General features: G+C 50.9%; 1 protein-coding gene across 2 annotated transcripts in view; it reads left to right on the forward strand.

Annotated features, from left to right (window-relative positions):
- Positions 1 to 10576: 10576 nt before the first annotated feature.
- UNC5A (unc-5 netrin receptor A) overlaps positions 10577 to 20697 on the forward strand; it is an 87569-nt gene continuing 77448 nt past the window's right edge. The window contains exon 1 of one of the 2 annotated variants that reach the window (XM_082213551.1): positions 10577 to 11346. In XM_082213551.1, the coding sequence (XP_082069677.1) occupies positions 11244 to 11346 (103 nt within the window). In that variant the 5' untranslated portion in view covers positions 10577 to 11243. The remainder of the gene's footprint in view (positions 11347 to 20697) is intronic. The other variant, XM_082213553.1, reaches the window with a different exon arrangement.

Consider the following 20697-nt stretch of genomic DNA (forward strand, 5'->3'; position numbering starts at 1 on the left):
ATCCCAAGTGGATTTATTTCAGCTCTGCCCTCCACTACCACTGAACTCAAGCAGTAGGGAGAGACAAATTGCACTCATTGGCCTTGCTAAGGCTAGACACTACAGAGTTTCTGCCTTCCTTTTCTGGTGAATAGCATGCAGGAAATTTTCGTCAGCCATCAGTGGACAGTGTTCTTACTGGTGGGGGAGCCTGTAGAGGCAATGTCATGGGCGTTTCTTTTCACCATATCCTCAGTCTGCTGAATCAGGCTCAGGAAGGTCAAATGCTGACGGCTTTTGCAGTCTCCCAGGCTCCTAAATATTCCCTTGCTTCTTCCCAAAACATGAAAGTGCTGCCCATTCACTCCTGGACCTCACAGTGGCTGGACTAAATTGGCCTTCCTCCTAAGCCAGTGGGACCAGGTTCTTTTTTCATTTAAAAAACTTTCTACAACAATGTCTGTGGAGAAAACAGAAGGTGAAACTTGAATGGAATTACTAATATTTAAATGGTTGGCCTCTGTCTGTCTCAAGAGACAATGGAGGGTGCCTGGGGGTGAAGGCAAACCGCTGCTGTGGCACCACAGGGTGCAAGCCTGGGCAGTCTGTATGGAGGGAGGTCCTGGCATGCCCAGATGCATTGCTGATGTGGTCCAAAGGAAAGCAGAGCAATACATTTGGCACCACTTGGCTGCAGGAGTTGCTGGAAGCAGGCATACAAGGCACCTCCCACTATCTTATGGACTCCACTCCTTCGCTTTTTCTTCTCCCAAAGATGTCCTGCAGGCGGTGGAGGTTTAGGGCCAGAGTTTTCCTTCTAGATGAGCTACCTTCCTAGGGCAGGGGTCTGCAACCTTTAAGACAAAAAGAGCCACTTGGACCCGTTTCCGAAGAAAAAAAAACTGGGAGCCGCAAAACCATTGCGACATTTAAAACAAATATATCTCCGGAGCCGCGATCTGACAGCGGGCGGGAAGGCGACGTCGGGACGGTGCATGACTAACGCATGCACCACCCCCATGTGACATCACAGCCAGTACAGCGCCCGCCACAGTGGGGAGTGTCAGGGTGCACAATGCGCCTCCTCCCCTCGCTAGTATCCACCCTGGAGCCGCGGCAAAGGTGTAAAAGAGCCACATGCGGCTCCGGAGCCGCGGGTTGCAGACCCCTGTCCTAGGGGGATGAGCCCCACCTGCCCCTCGCTTCCCTCTACAGCACATGCAGAAACTGCCTTCTTGACCATTGGACCCACTATTGGCCTTGTCCTCTCAATCCACTGGAGCCTGCTTTCGCATGCAGGGAAAGGGTTTGAGACCCATGGCTACCCTCGCCAGCCAGTCGAAGTCGTTCCCAGGGTGTGTCTGCTGTCGCATGCTGACAGTTTCAAGAAGCCACAGGTGGGTACCAAAGGTGGACAAGCTACTTCAGAAGGAGCATGACATGTCCCCCACCAGAGGTACTACCCCTGAGCTAGCACCCCATACACCCTGATTTAAATATACCCCTCTGTTTTCATGGGAAATAGCTCTGTGTGTGCAAAGGGTGTGTGAGTGTCGGGGGCGGGGCAGGTCCAGCCCCTACCAGTACTGGTATATGGCCCAGTTCTGCCATGATGCCTCTGGCAACTTTCCACTGGGGTTGTGTGTGTGTGTGGAATCTGGCCCTTAGCCTGAAAAAGCTTCCCGCCCCAGCTGCATTAGCTAATCCTCAACAAAACCAGCTGGTTTTGCCCTGCAGTGTTTTGAGAGGAGCTGCCTCTGGGACAAACCGCTTTGGAGAAGGAAGAGCTGGCAGTGGCTTTCTCCCCCTCCAAGAAGCAGGCAGTGGGAATAACTGCGCGAACAAAGCCAGTGGGGAGTAGCTTGGGAGTTTGGTCTTCAAAGCAAGTCAGAGAAGTGTGGTCTTTTCATCTGGAATAGTCGCTGGGCTGCCACCTTTGTCATGAAAGAAGAATCCCATCTCCTCCCCTCAGGTAACTACTATATTCTTTGTCGGGCCTGGAAAAATCATGTGCTGGCTGAAATGGCGTTCGCATTCATTTCCTCTACAACCTTGCCATTCCCTCCCTCCCTTATTCAACTGTTTCCCCTACTGGTTTAATTTTTTATTATTGCACTCTGCCCTCCCCCCCCTTTTTTTGAAGGAGCTCTGGCTGGTGAATATGGAGCTTTATCCTCACAACAAGCCTGTGAGGTGGGTTAAGCTGAGAAGCACTGACTAGTCAGACAGAGTGCTTTACAACTGAGCAGGAATTTGAACCTCCCTGGACCACATTGAGCATGTTTAGCTGTCTATTTGGCTCACCATCATTGGATGTGAAACGCTGAGTGGGAACTGAGGTACACCAGTAAATGCAGGAGAAGCTGACTTTAGGGAGACATATCAGTCGTTCTCTAATTCTTCTTAAGCCCCCTGAAGGGCTCTGGACTTACAGACAGACAGACAGACAGACAGACAGACAGACAGACAGGAGATATGATAGCCACCTTCAAACATCTCAAGGGCTGTCACATGGAGATGGAGCAAGCTTGCTTTCTCCTGTTCTTAAGGACCTGAACCAATGGCTCCAAGTTACAGGAAAGGAGATTCTGACTAAACACCAGGAAGAATGTTATGATGGTAAGACCTGTTCGACAGACTCCCATGAGACAAGGTGAACTCTTCTTCCTTGGAGGTTTTTAAGCAGAGGTTGGATGGTCATCTGTCATGTATGATTTAATTAAGATTCCTGCATCACAGGGGGTGGAGCTATATGGCCCTCAGAATCCCTTCCAGCTCTACAGTTCTCTGATTCACGAAGATCAGATGAGGGGGAAAACAAATTTTCAGAGAAGCGTCTGTTGAAGATACTAACAATTTCAATATGCAAAGAAGCACAAACACTTTGTCAATAACTCCACAGTAAGATTGTTCTGGAATCGGGCAGTCTGTGTTTCCCATCGGCATCAGTGGGAGCTTTCCTCTCAAGGCAAATTGCAGCAACATACCTCTGCAAATACCCAATCTGGATGGAGGTCCTCTCCTCCCCACATGCCACAGCTCCAGTCCCTTGCAGCTGCTATTTCAGAGAACAAAAACAGGCATGACAGGCCAGCGAGATGATTTACATCCTTTCTAGCCTGGCCCTTAGTTTTGCCATTTTCGCTGTGTGCCAAACTTCCAATTGTCTGTGGCTTCAAGCTAAGTCTAGGTTGAAGTTTTAAAAAAGAGTTTCCAGCATGAAGCTTGAAACAACTGGGGTCAGGATGCTGATACTCAAAAGAGAGGATGCGCAGAGGCTTTTTCATGCTGGTTTTGGAAGAGCAGCAGCTAGGCTGACCTGGAGATGGAGTACCAAACAGACCTGTGATGGCACCAGATCCTCAGTGGGAAGGTCTAAGGTCCTCTGCTGGCGATGGAGGGGACCTGTATGGAGCATGTGTTATGATAGGGTGAAGGAAGGCAGCAGCTGGTCCAGGCCTTTTCTCGCCCACTTCAGCTTTTAAAGGCATCGGAGCATCTTGTTAATTGTTCATTTCCTGGAGCTACAAATGAAATTAGCTCTGCAGAGCATGCTGGCACATGGCAAGGAGGAGATCACCTCCCATCACAGACTGCAAGGCCTGCCTTTTCTCCTCCGCTGTCACCTGCTTCTCCTTAACCCTCTCGACTCACTGTTTCCCCTTTTGCTGGCTTTTTGGCTTCCAGCTGGCCCATACTGAACCAACAGTGTGACCACTGGTCCTGCTAGCTAGGGATGATGGGAGTTGTAGTCCAAAAACAGCTGGAGACCCAAGTTTGGGAAACCCTGGTCTAGTCCCAACACTTTAACCACTGTGCCACAGTGGCTCTTTCTCCTACTAACCCACAGTGTGAGTTGCTCTCCAGCACTTGCGGTCCTAAGTAGACTCTTGCTGCCCCAAATGAGCAAGAGAGGGCTTCACTTGCCCTCCAACACACCAGCAATTCTAGACGGCAAGCAGATTCTCTTGTGCTACCTCAGCCTTAGTTCTGTTTCCCCAGGAATCAGAGAAGCTGTTACATATTGAGTCCTTTTGGATCCAGCTTCTTAGGGCTCAGTTCTCTTGCTTGAGGTTTGAGACTTAATTCTATGATGGAGTCACTGCACCCAGAGTCGGCTGGTCTGCCACACTGCACTTCAAATAGAATTTATAGTGCAACATCAATACGTTTATTAAGGGAAGACATGAGGTAATCTGAGGTGGAAATGAGGTTTGTTCGAAACAAAATGGCTGTGCAGAAATAAAGTGCCAAACAATTTCTAATTTAAGATAGAGATTCCTAATTAATATTAATTTCTCAGAGATGCTCTAAGATTTCCTTGGGCGCCTTCTTGAGTTGCCTGCTGAAAGATCAACTCCTCATACTGCATGCAGTTCAGAGCTTGTTTTTGGTCCTTTGAGGATGCTCCATAAAATGCTTTGTTCTTTGCTAAAATTTGATAGGAAATCCCCCAAACGGGCTATGTCTTCATTCCATGGTCAACCACATCAGCCAGATGTGGTGAGAAACTGGTTGTACCTTAGAAGCTCTTTGAGAAGAGGAGATGCTCACTGCACAGGACCACGAGCAAGTCCCATGGTCACAGCTGCTGCATCCACACACTCCCCTTTGCCGACTGATGGAAGCCCTTAGGGACCACTGTTGGCCCACAGCCACTTGTTGTTGATTCCCACCTTAGACCCTCTATCAAAATCCTTCCTCTTTCCCCCCACAATAAATTAACAATCAGAGCCTAGTCTGACGGCATATTAAACCAAACCATTGCCCCCCTTCCTGAAGCTAAGCAGGTCTGAGCCTGGTCAGTGCCTGGATGGGAGACCATCTGTACACTGCCCTGGGTTCTATGGTAGAATAAAAGTGGGATTTAAATATATGGAAATTGGGAACATAACAGAGCTTCTTTCATGGGCACTAAATGAGCTACTATAGCAAGATCAATTTTGATCAGAGAAAGGAAAACGTAAAAACTCAAGTTTCCAAAGAGCCAGGCTGATACACCTCCCCTGTGGTGCATTGTGAAAACCCGTTAAAAGTTTTTGACTGTGAGCTGTCAGATGAATTGCCTGCACCTATACCACCCTGGAATATTATGTCGTTATCAGAGTTTTGAGCCCATTTTTATTTTTGTGATTCTGTTTCATTATTGACTCTATATGGTGATGGAGGGGTGATATACTTGTAGCTTTCATTGTTATAAACTACGTACTTTGGATGGGCTTGCCTGGAAAAGTGGCATATAACTATTTTAAAAGAAAAGATATTTTGAAAGAAGAAGGGGAGAGAGAAGGAGAGAGAGAGGGAGAGAGAGAATGAGGTTATAAGTTTATGGGGGGGATTAATAAGCACTATCTTGCATATGACATCTTGGGATAGCTCAATTGGTACAAGACCAAGACTGTTAATCTCAAGGTCATGGGTTTGGGTCCCACACTGGGCAAAAAGCTTCCTGCCTCACAGGGGTTTGGACTAGATAACCCTCATGGTCCCTTCCAACTCTACAATTCTACGATTCTATTATTTTGACTGTCAAGTTGTTGTGATGGTATTCTGCACTGAATAAGTCCTCTTAACAGAGCTGAAAATGGGAGGCAACGTGGAACTGCCCCTTACATCTGCAGAAGCATTTCTACTGGGTCATCTGTTCTTCTGGTTCCCTCTCTGTTCTGGCAGCCAAGGCCTAAAGCACAGCAAGTAGGGGGGAGGATAGTGTCATTGCTAATAGGGCACCTTGACTGCAATGTTAACTGTGTCCAGCAACTGGCTGGGACCACTCTGTACTCCCGGGAAAGAGCTTGCCTAGGCAGCTGCATGACTGATAATAAGCCGAGCCAAGAAGGAGCAAGTGCTGCTGGGAAAGACAAGCCCAGATGTGGCACGAGCATCTCCTTTAGGACTATTTATCGGCTTCATGCAAATAGAAGAGGCTAATGAGTCTCCAACTTCACGCTGCCAAGTGGATGTAAATAAATATCCAAGGGATGGGACTAGTAAGTGGGAGCAAGTATGGCTTTGTCTCATTCTCTCGCTCTCTTGCCAGCCACCAAAGTGTTCCAGAACAGCAGGGACTGTGCCATGGCTGGGGCATGCCACATTATTTGCAGGAGTTGATTCCTGGCAGGTATATGGCAAGGTCCCTGAGAAAGGCTTGGCAATTGTATATAATGTTGGAGGACAGGAGTGAATGGGCAGAGGAAGGGGGTTCTGGGCATGGCGAACAGACACCCAGAGGGAAGACTCTGCAGCAGTTGTTGGCTAGGGAAACCCTTCTGGGGAAGAAGAGGGACTGTGGGTCCATCTGATGGGGTGTAAAGGTGTCATCTCAGTGCCCAGGATTACATGGAGACAAAGAAGCACAGGAGAGGCCTATCTCTGCAACCACGTTCTCTGCCAGCGGACCTCATGAATGCCACTCTTGATCAATTGTGCCCTTGCAGCACACAGTTCCACTTTTCAACTGGTGACATCTGTACTTATTCCAACAGTAAAGGTAAAGGTACCCCTGCCCGTACGGGCCAGTCTTGCCAGACTCTAGGGTTGTGCGCCCATCTCACTCAAGAGGCCGGGGGCCAGCGCTGTCCGAAGACACTTCCGGGTCACGTGGCCAGCGTGACATCGCTGCTCTGGCGAACCAGAGCCGCACACGGAAACGCCGTTTACCTTCCCGCTTGTAAGCGGTACCTATTTATCTACTTGCACCCGGGGGTGCTTTCGAACTGCTAGGTTGGCAGGCGCTGGGACCAAACGACGGGAGCGCACCCCGCCACAGGGATTCAAACCGCCGACCTTTCGATCGGCAAGCCCTAGGTGCTGAGGCTTTTACCCACAGCGCCACCTGCGTCCCCATTCCAACAGTAGGGATTTGCAAAATTTGGAATATTTTGGCAAAGAGTGGGACAGCAGAAAGGACAAAGCTAGAGGAAGGGTAAACCAGAGAGAGTAAACCAGGCTTAAGGATAAGGGAGTAAGGTTTGATGGGGCAACACAACTAGTTTTTTGAGAGCACAGAATCCCCATTTCATTCTGACCAGTGGGAGCACTGGCCAAGGTTTCGTATATATTTTTTAAGGCAGAGCTTTGAAGCAGGCACAGTCACGTCAGTTTTCACCCCTTGGGACCAAGGAAAGCTGGAGTTTTGCTTTACCATCCCCATCACAACTCCCTTCAGACACACACACCAAGGTTCTCTGGAAGAAGTCAAATTCCATAATATATCTGCTACTCAGTGTGGTGTGTGCACATATACGTGATGTGGGGGAAGGTGTTGCAATCTATAATGTTGAGCCATGGGTGGGAAAACTAGGGCCCGGGGGGTTGGATCTGGCCCAATCGGCTTTGAAATCCAGCCCATGGACGGATCAGGAATCAGCGTGTTTTTACATGAGTAGAATGTGTCCTTTTATTTAAAATACATCTCTGGGTTACTTGTGGGGCCTGCCTAGTGCTTTTACATGAGTATAATGTGTGCTTTTATTTAAAATGCATCTCTGGGTTATTTGTGGGGCATAGGAATTCATTCATTTCCTCCCCTCAAAATATAGTCTGCCCCCCCCCCAAGGTCTGAGGGACAGTGGACCGGCCCCTTGCTGAAAAAGTTTGCTGACCCCTGGGTTGAGCCCACACTCTCTATCCTGGCAGAATAGTTTCAGAGGCCCTGACTTCCTTTCAGCCGCTAAACAGTTTTTATAAGCAACCCTGAGCCTAAGCTAAAAGATGTGTTTTCCCCAACCCTGATCACTCTCACCTGACACCAGGCCTGTTCTGCCCAGTTGCCAGCTCAGCACAACAGTGAATGCCTGCTCCCCAAGTCTCTCTCTCTCTCTCTCTCTCTCTCTCTCGTGTGTGTGTGTGTGTGTGTGTGTGTCTCATCCTATATTTCCTAAACTGCCTCTAACATTATCAGAATGTGTTTGTGTGGGGGGGGTGTTATCTGTCACTCTTGGGGCCATTTGTTGTCACCTTTCACTGACATCAGAAGAGCAGCCAAGTAACCAGAACATGACCACAAGCAGGGATCAGTTGTGCATTCACATTTACTTGATACTGCTCAGTACCTGAAATTCCTCTCCCCGTCAAAACCATTCAGGGGATGATGAACACCTGCTGGCTCATGGCCAGATCTTCCCCTCAGCCTCCCATCAGCTCTGGTCAATGTGTGTTGAAAAGAGGGGGGTGTTTCTATGGAAACCCCAGTGCTGGGCAGTGATGTCACTACCAAGGCAGTGTCTCATCCAAGGGGGGGGGGCTGTGGCTGCCAGGATGGGCATCCCCTCAGAGAGCATCACCCCCTTTCCCCCTCTGACATTTAAAGTGTGCCTGTGTTGCTGCATGCTCTTTGTAGGATGCTGGGACCTGTGGTGGCAGAGGTCAGGCAGTACTGACAAAGCAGAGCAGGCTCAGGCTGGGATCTGTGGTGGGGAAAGCACCCTCCAGCGAGACTCTGGGGGTAGGGCATGGGCCTGGCAAAAAAAGCTCTCAAGATAAACACACACACACACACACACACACAGCACAAGAGCATTCTGTAGGAGGCTGCAGCAGGAGCAGATTTATTCAAAGTTCTATAACAGACAATTCCATTCAAAAAGCCCAATGCATTCTGGGCCACAGGGGAGTTGTGTGTGTTAAGAAAATGCAAGCTTTAAATAAGCAGAAGAAGGTGTGTGTGTGTGTGTGTGTGTGTGTGTGTATTTAAAGGTTGTGAACTTCTTAACTTTGGCTAGATCTGCTCCTGCACCTACTTCCAAATTGCTCTTAGGCAGCCCATCCTGCTTGAGGAGCAGTCAAAGGGTGAGAAATTGGGGTGGGGAAGGAGTTACCCTCAGCCATGTGTTTTGCTTATTCCTTGGAGTGATGGGATGACTGTATTACTGGCAGCAATGCCTGGCTGGCACTTGGTGCTGCAGAGGAGCTAACTGTGGCCAGCAGTTTCCCTCTCCAAAAGTCAGGGTAAAAGATGGAAGCCCTTATGCAGCTGCCAAAGAGATCCCCGGAGGATGGATTTGGCCCCACTTCCCAGCGCCCATAATGAATCTATGCGAGTTCGGTCCAATTCATTCCAGTGAGACTACTCTGAGTAAAACTTAGTTGCAGAGGCCACCCTAAATAAGCAAACAAAGTGTAAGGGGAAGGCTCCTGCGTCCTGCCCTCCTCCTAGTACCATGTGGTGAGCGTGGGACCCGGTGTGTTGAGCTACGAGCCCCGCTCTGTACAAAGAGGCAGCGCTGTCTGCGAGGGTTGTCGCCCTTGCCTCGCGCGCGCGAGAGAGTGCCCGGGGTCTGCTCCTGTTCCGTTTGGTCTTTCTGTGCGAATTGTCTGTTGTTCTTTGTGTTGCTTTGTCTCTCCGCCTCCCTCCCTCCCGCTCCCCTCCTCCTTCGGCGCGTCTCCGTTCGCCGTGTTCATATCCTGCGTTGTGTTGACATGCGATGTGCATGCATGCATGTGGCTTGCGGTGCAACTCTCCCCGCGATGCCATGTGCCCGCCGCCCTCCGTACGTGCGCCGGAGTCTGCCCGTATTGTTCCGAGCCCGTTTCGTCCCGTCTTTTGTGTCTCTTCCTGCGAGAGCGGCGTCTCTCTCCTCTCTCTCCCCGTGCCTCTCCTTGTGTTGCAAGAGGCGCGGGCTTCTTCCTCGCCAGCCCCCTCGCCTGACCCTGGCGCCCTCCTTCCCCGCCCCCTCGCCGGGCAGGGTTGCCCCGCGGGCTCCTTCACACCCTGCGCCCTTCCTTCTTCCGCCCGCCTCTGCTCCCCGCCCTGCTGCGGCAGAGACGGCACCGGGAGAGCGCGGGGGTCCCAGGCAGCTCCTCAGGGGACGTTTGTCCAGAACATAAATGCCGGTGATTGGCAGTCCCTGCTCCAGACAAGCCCAGGACTGGAGTCCGGACGAGGCGGCAGCCGGACGGGACTCTCTGGACCCCTTGGGAACGACGCCTTGCGCCCTCAGAGACGTTGTGGCCGCGGGGGGGGGGGAGCGGGGGACTGGAGCCCTTTATGAGGGGAAGGGTCCACTCTCCTGGAGCTGGGGGGCCTTCTTCCTCCCTCCCTCCCTCCTCCCCTCCTTCCTCAGCCCTTCTCCCGCTCTTTCCCTTCTTCTGCGATGTGTGAATGCTGCTCGCTCGCCTCTCAGGAGTGCTGTGGAGGTGTGATGATGTCTCCCAGAAACAGCAGAGATGGCTAAGGGGGCGGCGGCGGCGGCGGTGGGATTGCTGCGAGGGGGGTGGGCCGCTGCGGGGCTGAGAGACCTGTGTGAAGAGTGGGCTGGGGGGCGGAACTGGGGCTTCCTTCGAGGAAGCCTGCTCGCCTCGCGCTGCTGCTGCTGCTGCTGCTCCTGCCGCCTGTTGCTCCTCCGGGGGCGGGTAGGGAAGCCGCGGGCCCGCGGGGAGGGAAAGTGCTGTGAGGCCGGCCAGTCGAGAGGATTCCTCGCGGAGCCACGCCATATAAAAAGAATAGACTAGCAAGCGCCGGGCGCCGTTGGCCCCCCGAGCCCACCTCCCTCTCCGAGCCGGCGGCGGGCTTTCCCTCCCTCCCTCCCTCCCTCCCTCCCTCCCTCGCCGGCGTTGCCGAGCGAGCCCGGCGCGGGAGGTAGGTGTGCTGGGCTCCGCCTGGCGGCTGCGGCTCCCTCTCCCTCCCAGAGGAGGGCTTGTTTGCGTCTCCGGAGCTTGTCAGTCTGGAACCAGCTGTTGCTCCGTCCCTTCCCGTGGCGGATTCCAGTCCGGGTTTTGCAGCCCCTCGCTGGCTCTTTCTTCTTTCTCTTCTGCATTGCCGCGGACAAGGTGCTTGCAGCCAGCCCGGCGCTGCCTGGCAGTGAGTGGCAACGAGGGTGAGACAGGCAGAGAGACAGGCAGAGAGAAATTGGCATACGCGCAGAGAGAGAGAGAGGCGCGCACACACACGCAAGACGCGCCGCCGCGACCGGCCGGCGAGGGGGTCTCTGCGGCTGCCCGGCACGGAGCTCCAGTGCTGGCTGCCGGATCGAGCCCCCTTCTCCTGCCAACTGCCCCTCGAAGCCCTGGCGGCGGGTCCGCCCGGCCATGAGCAGCAGATGGAGCGCGCAGGGAGCCCGCGGCGGGCTGGGGTGCTAAGTGCCCCCGAGGTGCCTTGAGGAGTTGTTGCGGCGGCGGCGGCAGCGCGGAGGAGACTCCAGCTGGGACACCCCCCCTCCAGTGCTCCCTGGGCCGTCCCCATCCCCTCCTCCTTTCTCCTTTCCTCTCTCCCTGGGCCGGATCCTGCCCCGTCCTCCCACGACGACCCTCTCTCCTGCCGAAGGATGGCTTTATGGCAGCAGCTGGGAGCCGGTGCCCGCCTGGGCACAAGGCTATGGCATGTCCTGCTGGCTGGCACGATCCTCACTAGCCACATTCATCCCAACGGTGAGTCAGAGCGCTTTTTACGCGCGGTGGCGTCGGTCTGGTTGGAGCAGCGTGAGCGGCTCTTGCGCTCTGCTCGGGTGCCTTCCTTGACGGGTGGCAGCCTCGGGGACGTGGGGGGGGGGTGGCGGCGTGAGGGGGCGGCTGGAGCGGAAGAGGCATCTGAGTTCGGTTCGACGGGGAGTACGGTGGGCACTGGCAGAGGATGCGGCGCCGTGGCTTCAGCCAGGGGGGCAATGGAGCCGCCAGGTGGCATCGTCCTAGGAGTGGGCACGAGGTGTGTGTTATGGAAGCCAGGGGCTCGGCAAGCGGGAGTGGGCGCGGATCGTCGTCCTCGAGGTGCGCGGGGAACCCTGGACTCGACAGGGAGCCACTCGGCATCACCAAGTGTAATCACAAACTTTCCAGGCCGACTGCACCCCCTGCTCTGTCTAAAGCAGCCATTGGGCTCAGTGCCATGTGCAACGCTGCCTCCGCCACCCGCTGCCCTGGCACTGCCAAAGTGTGTCTTGTGTCTGCAGCAGAAGGACCCTCTTTTGCGGGGCTCTGTCCTGATCTCTCAATGCTTGCGTTTCTGCCCATTGCTCCTGCCCTTTGATTGAGTTAAAACAAGAGCTGGGGAGCGTGGGGGGTGTCTGGCTGCATCTCTGCCCCCTCCCCACCCACCTTCTTGCCAATCCTCTTGGCTTCAGTGGAGCTCACAGTCTTATTTGTCTTGCTTCTCAGATCTGGCAGGCAGCTCTTTTTTTTTGCAAGGTGACCGAAAGGGTTTTGTAGGAAGGATGTGAAACAGAGACTGCTTGACTGCTCTGGCCTCAGCAGGATAACTAGGACCTCTCTGTACAGGAGGAATACTGGAAGTGGGACTTCCAACAACTACGGGGGCAGTTGTGCCTAAAGGTTGGCAGGGGAAGTTTGTGGTTGGGGTAAGGGGAGAAGATTATGGTACATATATTTAACCTGAAAAGCCCTGGGTCTGTGATGGGAACCCCAAGCTGAGGATTTGACGAAAGGCATGGGGCCTAGTGGAGCATCTGCGTTCAGTTTGCCCTGTGCCAAAGAGAGGAATATTGATGTGGGAAGGGGTGTGTATGTCTGTGTGTTATTAGGATGACAGAGGGTGTCTTCAGAAGGTTGGCTAATTGTTTCACATTCCTCTCCAACAATGACACCCATCTGCTCACCCAGAGTTCACTGTCCGGCTGGGCTCAGAGGCAGTTAGTTTAGTGATCAGAGCAGCATCCAAGGTTTGAACAAAAAACAACAGTGCAGCCCTCCAGCCTCCATGAGGCCTGGCAGGGCTTTGATTCCCAAACTAAATAGTGGCGAACTGAGGCCCAGAGCCTTAGGGACATTGCCAAGGTCAGCCAGCAGGTCAGTAGCAGAGTGTGGAACCGAAGAAGGACAGCCATTCTCATTCCTACCACCCTCCTTCTCTAAGCAGAGTTTGGGGGAAGCTAACCTGGCATGCACAGGTGTGTCTCTGGAATTGCTTCTGGAGCCTCATCAGCAGAAGGATTTCCAAGCTACAACCCCAGCCACTCCGTCATAATGCACCAAAGATACACACACACACACTCATGGACGCACGCTTTTCAGGATCTCTTGAGGATTAGAAGGGTCCTTTGCAAATTGTTTGCAGCTCCCACCAACCCCATACAGCAAGAGGTTTGAACATATGCTAGGCACTCGTGTGCATGCACGACAAACACAGACACATTCACAAATGCAAAAGATAATGTGCACATATACAAACACACACACACACACACACACAGAGGGTGATTGCATTGTCAGCAAACAACCACACATTCACACAACGGCACACATGTTATGCTGCCTTTGATCATAACAACTCCTCTCTAGGCAACACGCCTCCTGGCCACACACTTGTATGTCACAGAGCCCTTCAGTTACGCACCTAGCCAGAACACCTGGCAATGAGAAATACATGCTCTCTACAGAGCAGCCACTACCAACTGCACAAACAAGCTGCCTATTGTAGAGCTGCACAGTGATTCTTTGAAAACCCACACATGCTACAGGCTGCTTTGAAGGATGAGGACCTGGACCTGGCAGCAGAGAGGAGCATGAGTGGATACTGTTTTGTCTTTTCACTCCGCTCTTCTCACTGATCTCAGTGCCAGCCTGTAGGGAGACAGCCAACTTTCAAGCCAAGCAGGGGGTAAGTCTTCCCGTCTAGAGGCACAGTCACAAAAGGGGCCCTGCTGAAGATGGTGGGCATTCCACCTGCCTGGAGGCTGTGGCTCATCCTGGCAGCATAGGAAGCCTTTCGCCTATGGATGAGGGCAATTTGACCCCTTTGCACAGAGTGGGCAGGCAATTCCAGAATGCAGACAGTTTGTTCTGTGCTTTTCCAAATCTACAAGAGCCCAAGCCAATTGCATCATCCCACATGCCCCAAGTTATTGTGCTCTTCTGAGGACTCAGGGAGCCACGGCGGTATCAGCTGTAGCCAGGCACAGTGTCAGAGCTGAAACAAGCATTGAAAAACTGCTGGACTAATTGCCTCTCCCCCCTACCAATGCTCCATAATCCTGACTTTCTCAGCCTGCTCCCTTAGCATCACACAACTACCTTTTCATCTCAGATTGTCTTTGTCCCTTAGCAATCCTTTTGCTCCCATGCATTTCCCCCAAAGTCGTGTCTCTTGGTTTTCCTCACTGGCTTCTTAAGACAAATGGCCCTCAGTTCAGCTCTATGATCCTCCACTGCCTTGATGCCAATTTCCCTCCACAGTTCTGTTTGTGGGGAGTGAGCAAGGAGATCATATGGAGTGAGGTGACCCAATCACTATCAACACATAATACAATATCACCCCATCTTATACTGCTAGCCTATGGTTGGGTGCATTCCCTGCACAGCACCTGAGTGGATTAAAATCTTTTCCTCCATTTCATTTCCTCCAGAACACCCATGGTCCACCCATTGACTCTCTTGGGCTGCCCTGATAGCTTGATGGTTTGGTTAAAATAAAAAGTAGTATGGGGTAACTGATCTCTGTTGAAATTGATCTTGTGACCCCAGCATGGAGGGTTGATTGGAAAACTCACAGTGGACTAAGATGTCAGAAATCAACAGCTGTTGATGAAGGATGCCTCTGAGCTGTGCCTGGGGTGAGATATAAGGGGCCAGTGGATGTAAGTAGGAGGGATCTGAAGCCTGCATTTCAGTTGGTGTATTACTGGACTGCCTCTCCATTAGGCAGCCAGGTCTGTGATTTGCCCTGCCTATATGCCAGTGGTGAGATAAGACAAGGCATCATCTGTTTATTTTCACAACTTCATGGTGCCCCCAGAGGGCTCCTTGCCTAAGTTAAGCTACAAGTTAAGGAAGCATACAACCCCACTTCCTTTTGATAAGCAAAAGGAAAGGACAGGGTTGTCAGATCAAAATAAAAACAAAGGACACCCTGGAGATGTGCCTTGTGCTCCACAGAGTTATGTGGAGGTGAAATGTTCTTAGATAAAAGGGGTGACCTGTCTGCTTGGTGTTCTTGATTTGCTTGGATGTGAGGTGCAACCCTCTATAAAGCCTGAGATTTGGAACAAGTGAGCTAGTGACAAAAGACAACTCTGGGAGAATCCCATGGCAAATGTCATACGCTACCAGGTCTGGCGTGAGAAGATATGTTCTCTCATTCACTCACTAGAAGATGCTGTCTTCATAAGGACCTTTGAGTCTGGACTCTGCAAAGGCAGAGAGAAGGATGTAGGTAGGGGAATTCTCTTGGCAGAACTAGAAAGGTGAAGGATTGGCGAGGTAAAAGAAAAGACTGTGGTGGCAGGCGCCAGGTCCCTATGTTCCCATAATTACATAATTAAATACTAATGCAGAGATGTGGAACCTGTGGACCTCCAGATGTTATTGTACTACAATTTCCATCATCCCTGATCACTGTTCATGCTGGCTGGGGCTGATGGGAGCTGGAGTCCACAGCAGCATCCCAACCCTGCTACAAACAGCACACAGTGGCCATGGGATGCTGATGGACTGTTGGAGGGAAGGAGAAAGAGCAACAACAAAAAACAGGGGTAGGGACATGGAATGGAGTAACCTGGGAGAGAGAGCAGGGCTCTAGCCAGCCAGCCAGCCAGCCATGAACAGGTGCACTCCATGCCAGTGGCGTAGCGTGGGGGGTGCAGGGGGGGCCGGCCGCACCGGGCGCAACATCTGGGGGTTAGGGTTAGGGGGCGCAAATCCACGGGTTAGGGGGCGCAAATTACTTGCCTTGCCCTGGGTGCTGACAACCCAAGCTATGCCACTGCTCCATGCTGCAATATTTTATTGTCAATCTCTCCATGTGATCATTCTTGTGGACATGGGTGGCCATACTTAGAAGATGAGTCATGAGCCAAGGGCCCTGCTGTACAAGTCCTCAGCAATCAGATGCTACCCCAGCCCAGCCAGAAAACCTCAGAGGCATGCTTTGTAGAAAGAAAGGGGGAGCCCAAGAAGATTCCTGATCTAGGGACTGGTCTCAGTGCACCAGGTGTCCCTCCACAGTCTTTCACATGCCTTATATAAGCACCTCTGAACTGCAGTGGTTTGCAGGATTTCCCAACCTGGTGCCCCTCCAGGGAGGTCTTGGTTGGACCACGACTCTTGCTATCCTTGACCATTGGTTGTGCCAGCAAAGGATTATGGGAGTTGATACTCAAACATCTGGAGGGAACCAGATTGTGGATGCCAGAGGTGTTGTGCCCATGAATACCAGTTGCTGGCAACTGCAGGTGGGCAGAGTTCTGTTGTGCTCAAGTCCAGCTTTCAGGCTTCACCATCTGGTTGGCCATTGAAGGAACAGGATACTGGACTAGTTGGCCCCTTTGGCTTGATCCATCAGGGCTCTCTTCTTATGTGGAAGGCAGGGGCTTCAGGTGTGGCACAATATATTCATCTTCTCCATGCCACAGAAACAGAGACAAGCTCCAGAAGGGCTGATTGCAGCCCAGAGCCATTTCTAAACACTATGGTGGTTTCCACAGTTTTGGAAGCCTTGGTTTTGATAATGTCAGTATGGCTTAGGTAGGATGGGGCAGTGAGAATTGTCAAATTTGCACCTTTCTGGAGTGGGAGGGAGGTAGCAGTCCAAAACCAGGGTGGGCTTTGAGAAGCCTTTCCTATGCTGACTCCCTCTCATTGCCTAGATGAACCTCCATGCGTTTTTGTCACCTCCACCCCTTCTTCCAGCAGTCTTGGTGGATTACCAACATATAACCTTTCTGCCCCCACAGCTCCAAATCAAAACCAGCCAGCCTACTCAGACTGACAGCTGAATGTCACCTTTCCCAGAGATGGAACTTGGTTGAGAGTTCTCTATGAGTCTCTCTGAGAAATACATATGAAGATAATTTAGGGGAGCTGTCATAAAGTAACACATTTTTATTCCCGATTAATCACAGTCACCAATGTGGATTAGCATCACCACTCTAGCTTTTAATGCAGACGTGAGGAAACTACCTCTGCCCAATGGCCACATTCCTTCCAAAGGGCCACATGCCGGTGGTGGGCGGGGCCAGGGCAAAAGTGGGAGGAGCAAGGGATGTAAATTTTGCCTTTGCAGACCTGGACAATTTCTAAATACACTCACACACCCAGGCACCCAAGAGGGGTCAGGTGCGTTCAAAGCTCAAGGACACATTCCAGCCAGGCAAAAACATTCAAGGAGGGTGTGGAGCAGGGGAGAATCCTGAGGGCCATATAGAGGGGTTTGAAGGGCCTGAGGTTGTCCACCTCTGTTTTATTGTGTGTTCTCAAGATTACTTAATGTGTGTTTAATCATCCTTTTGCTTTGCGTAATTGCAGAAGCTAAAGCATAGTAAGTTGATGGACTCCCACCTCCTTCTCATTCAGTGCATCTTCTGGGGAGTGTACTCCCAATTCCGTGCTAATCTGTGTTTTTTATTCTGGGCTAATTAACACAGAGTGTTCCTTTATAATCCTCAACAGGTAGTACAATCACCTTTCCATTCTTGGAACACTCTTTGTAAGAGAAAAGAGGGGTGGTCCACCTTTTTTGCTAGTCTTCAAGCATTCTGGTTATAGAGTGGTTTTTCATGCGTTTTAAAGTGTGTGGAAGGTTAGCCTTATATTATCTTGTAAACAACCCCTTAAATAAGCAGGGGTCATTGCAGCAGGAATGAGAAGACGGTGACGTTACCTTTGTGTGAATCATGAAGACAAACATTGCTAAAACCTGCATCCTGAGCCCTGCTTATATTGCAGTTTTTTTTTTTTTGTTTTTTTAAAAACGTGTCAGTAAAAATGTGTTCATAAATCAGAGGAAGTAGGGAGAAGCTGTAAGAATATCTGGAGGGCAGGGAGCCCTGCCTTACCAAAGCAGTTCGATCTGTTTAGTCTCTCCAAGAGAAGGGTAAAGGGTGACTTGATCACAATCTCTAAGTACCTACATGGTACGGAAGGAGATTTCTGACGGCAGGCGGCTCTTTAATGCAGCAGACAAAGGCAGAATGAGAGCCCCCGGCTGAAAGCTGAAGGCAGACAAATTCAGACAAGAAATTAGGTGCAGATAAGCTGCACCCTCTTAGCATGGGGAAGAAAGAAAGTAACCACTGGAACAATCTAGCTAGGGAATTGCCAGACTCGCCTTGCTGCTACTGCTTTTTTTTTGGGGGGGGAGCCCTCCTTCACAATAGACCCTTACGGCAGAACGAGGTATGTGCAAGATCTTTCATTATTTCTGCGTTCCAAGCAATGTGAACACCAAACGCTTCCTGGTGACTTTGGGATGACATCAGCTGGGCAACTTGCACTGAGCCGTTTCATTTTGTTTCTTGCCAGCTCACGCTGGGGTCAGGTGCGTTCAGCTCCTTCCTTCAATATTGCAGGAGAAGGAGACGCGAGGGGCACTTTCTTCTTTTCTTGAACCAGAGAGGCGTTCATGTGAAGTGAGGCTAAATGCCACCCAACCTTTCCAGGAGCTATATGCCAAAGTCCCTTTGAATGTTTGGGTAAGCATCTCTGGCCCAGCAGGTGCAGAAACTCACAATGGACACTTCCAATGTTCTGATATTGGGGTCAGAGCTCAGTGGTAAAGCTTTGCATACAGAAAGCCCTGGGTTCAATCCCTGGTGTCTTCATGTAGGACTAGGAAAGACTCTGGAAAGCCACTTCCGGTCAGGGTTTTCACAATACTGAGTTAGCTGGAGCAATTGTGTAGCTTGGAATAAGGCAGCTTCTAAGCTTATACCTATGTCCCTACAGTTTTCTACAGTTCCAGGGTTTGAGATCGAACGACTTTCATCCTACCTGCAGTTCCTTGAGAATGCTCGGATGAGGAGCTTCAAGTCTTTTTTGCCTGTTATGTAGCTCTCAGCTCCTGGTGAAAGGAGAGAGAAATGCAGGAATTAGTTCCCCGTGGTATGGTAGGGGGCCTCTGTATGTGTCCGTGTGTGTATGAGAGAGAGAGAAGCAATATCACAACTACATGGACAGGACCAATCATGCATCTCTTTCCCATGATACTGAAACCGGCCTGCTACTAGAGTCATAAGCAATGGGGAAAGACCCAAACAATCAGCTCTACCTGCATGCTTTTTCTTGCTGTTGGCATGGCTGGTCCACCCATGAGGCAAAATGAGACAACTGCCCCAGGTGGCAGGATCCACAGGGGCAGCAGATCCAGCCTCCAAGGAATGCATGTTGATTGATTGACTCACGACAGTAGGAACATTGGAACCCCAATAGATCAGACCACTATTGTCCACACCAAGGATGGCCACATTGGCTTTCCCAAAATTGTTGTTGTACTACTCCTATAATCTTCAAGTATTGGTCATGCTGGCTGGGGCTTATGGGAGTTGGGAATCCAAAAATATCTGGAGTGTTACAGTCTCCACCCTTGGTCTACCCTGACTGGCAGGAGATCTTCAGTGTTTCAGGCAGCTATATTTGGAGAGACTGCAAATTGAACTTATGCAAGGGCTTTGTTTTTGCACACCAGGTTTTCCTTGTCCAGGTAGATAGAGGAAAACAATACTGAGTGAACAACCCCTGCAACAACTGCAGGCACTCGTGTTAATATAATCACACCAATATAAGAATAACAGAGATCCTGAAGTGCATCTAAATATGAGAATTTTGTCAGTGGTGTGACCCTCAGTCCCTGCCAGCATCTGCTAGTATCTCCATTTAAGATTCCTCCTATTCAGGCCTTTCTTGTACTGCCACCCCAAGTCTGAGCCCCCTCCAGGGTTGTTCTGATTCTGCACCCCTCTAATAGCCTACAACTAATCCATAGTTGTAGCTCCCCCACTTCCGCTGTACCCGAACTGAGCTTCAAATGTGACCACAAGAGCATAAGCCACTGTCCCTAACGCTGGAAACTCAAATGACCTTTGGATCATCACAGGCAGGTCATGATGAAGATTTGTTTGTCCCCAGCATGTGTTAATTAGAAGTAAACTGTTTCTGAATATAGAATTCCTTTATTCATTCTCATGGCTAAGACACATTGATCAAACTATCCACCATTAATTTGACTGATCCTCATGGCCTCCACCACATCTTGTGGCAATAAATTCCACATGCTAATGATGTACTGCATGGCTATATTCTTAAGTATCCTGAGTCTGCTGCCAATCAATTTTTATTTGGATGATCCAGAGGTCCAGTATTTTGAGAGAGAAATCTCTCTATTCATCCTATTCACGCCATTCAAAATTTTATAAACCTCTATTATGTTCTTTCTAAGTCATCATTTTTCCTAAACTAAGAAGCATCTCCCTTTTTAGCATTTCCTTTTAGGGAAGATTCTCCAACTTCCTGATTTGTTCAGTTGACTTTTGCTGCGTCTCCTCCAGCTGTGCTGAGGATGTCCCTCATCAAGTCCTCCCTATTTAGACTAAGTAGGCTGTCAGAAATTAGGGCATGTCCCCCCCCCCCTTCTAAGCAAATATTGATTAAGGACTTTTTTCACTCATGACTCAACAGTACATGTATGTTCAGATACATCAGGGTTTCCCAAACTTGGGTCTCCAGCTGCTTTTGGACTACAGTTCCCATCATTCCTGACCCCTGGTACTGCTAGCTAGAGATGGTGGGAATTAAAGTCCAAAAATAGCTAGAGACCCTAGTTTGGGAAACCCTGATATACACAGACACACAATGTATTCAAATGGGGGAAAGGCTCTTTCTGCAAAGTTAATTCTACCCAGTGGTGTAGCGTGGGGGGTGCCAGGTGTGCCGGCCGCACCGGGCGCAACATTTGGGGGGGCGCGTTTGGCCAGCCCTCCTCGAGGAAGCAGGAACCCCACTGTCCTCGGACCTCCTCCGAAGCCTGGTGGTGGGGCGGAGAGACCTTCTCCCCGCACC

Source organism: Podarcis vaucheri, assembly GCF_965113315.1.
Source record: "Podarcis vaucheri genome assembly, chromosome: 2".
In the NCBI taxonomy this organism is placed as follows: Eukaryota; Metazoa; Chordata; class Lepidosauria; order Squamata; family Lacertidae; genus Podarcis; species Podarcis vaucheri.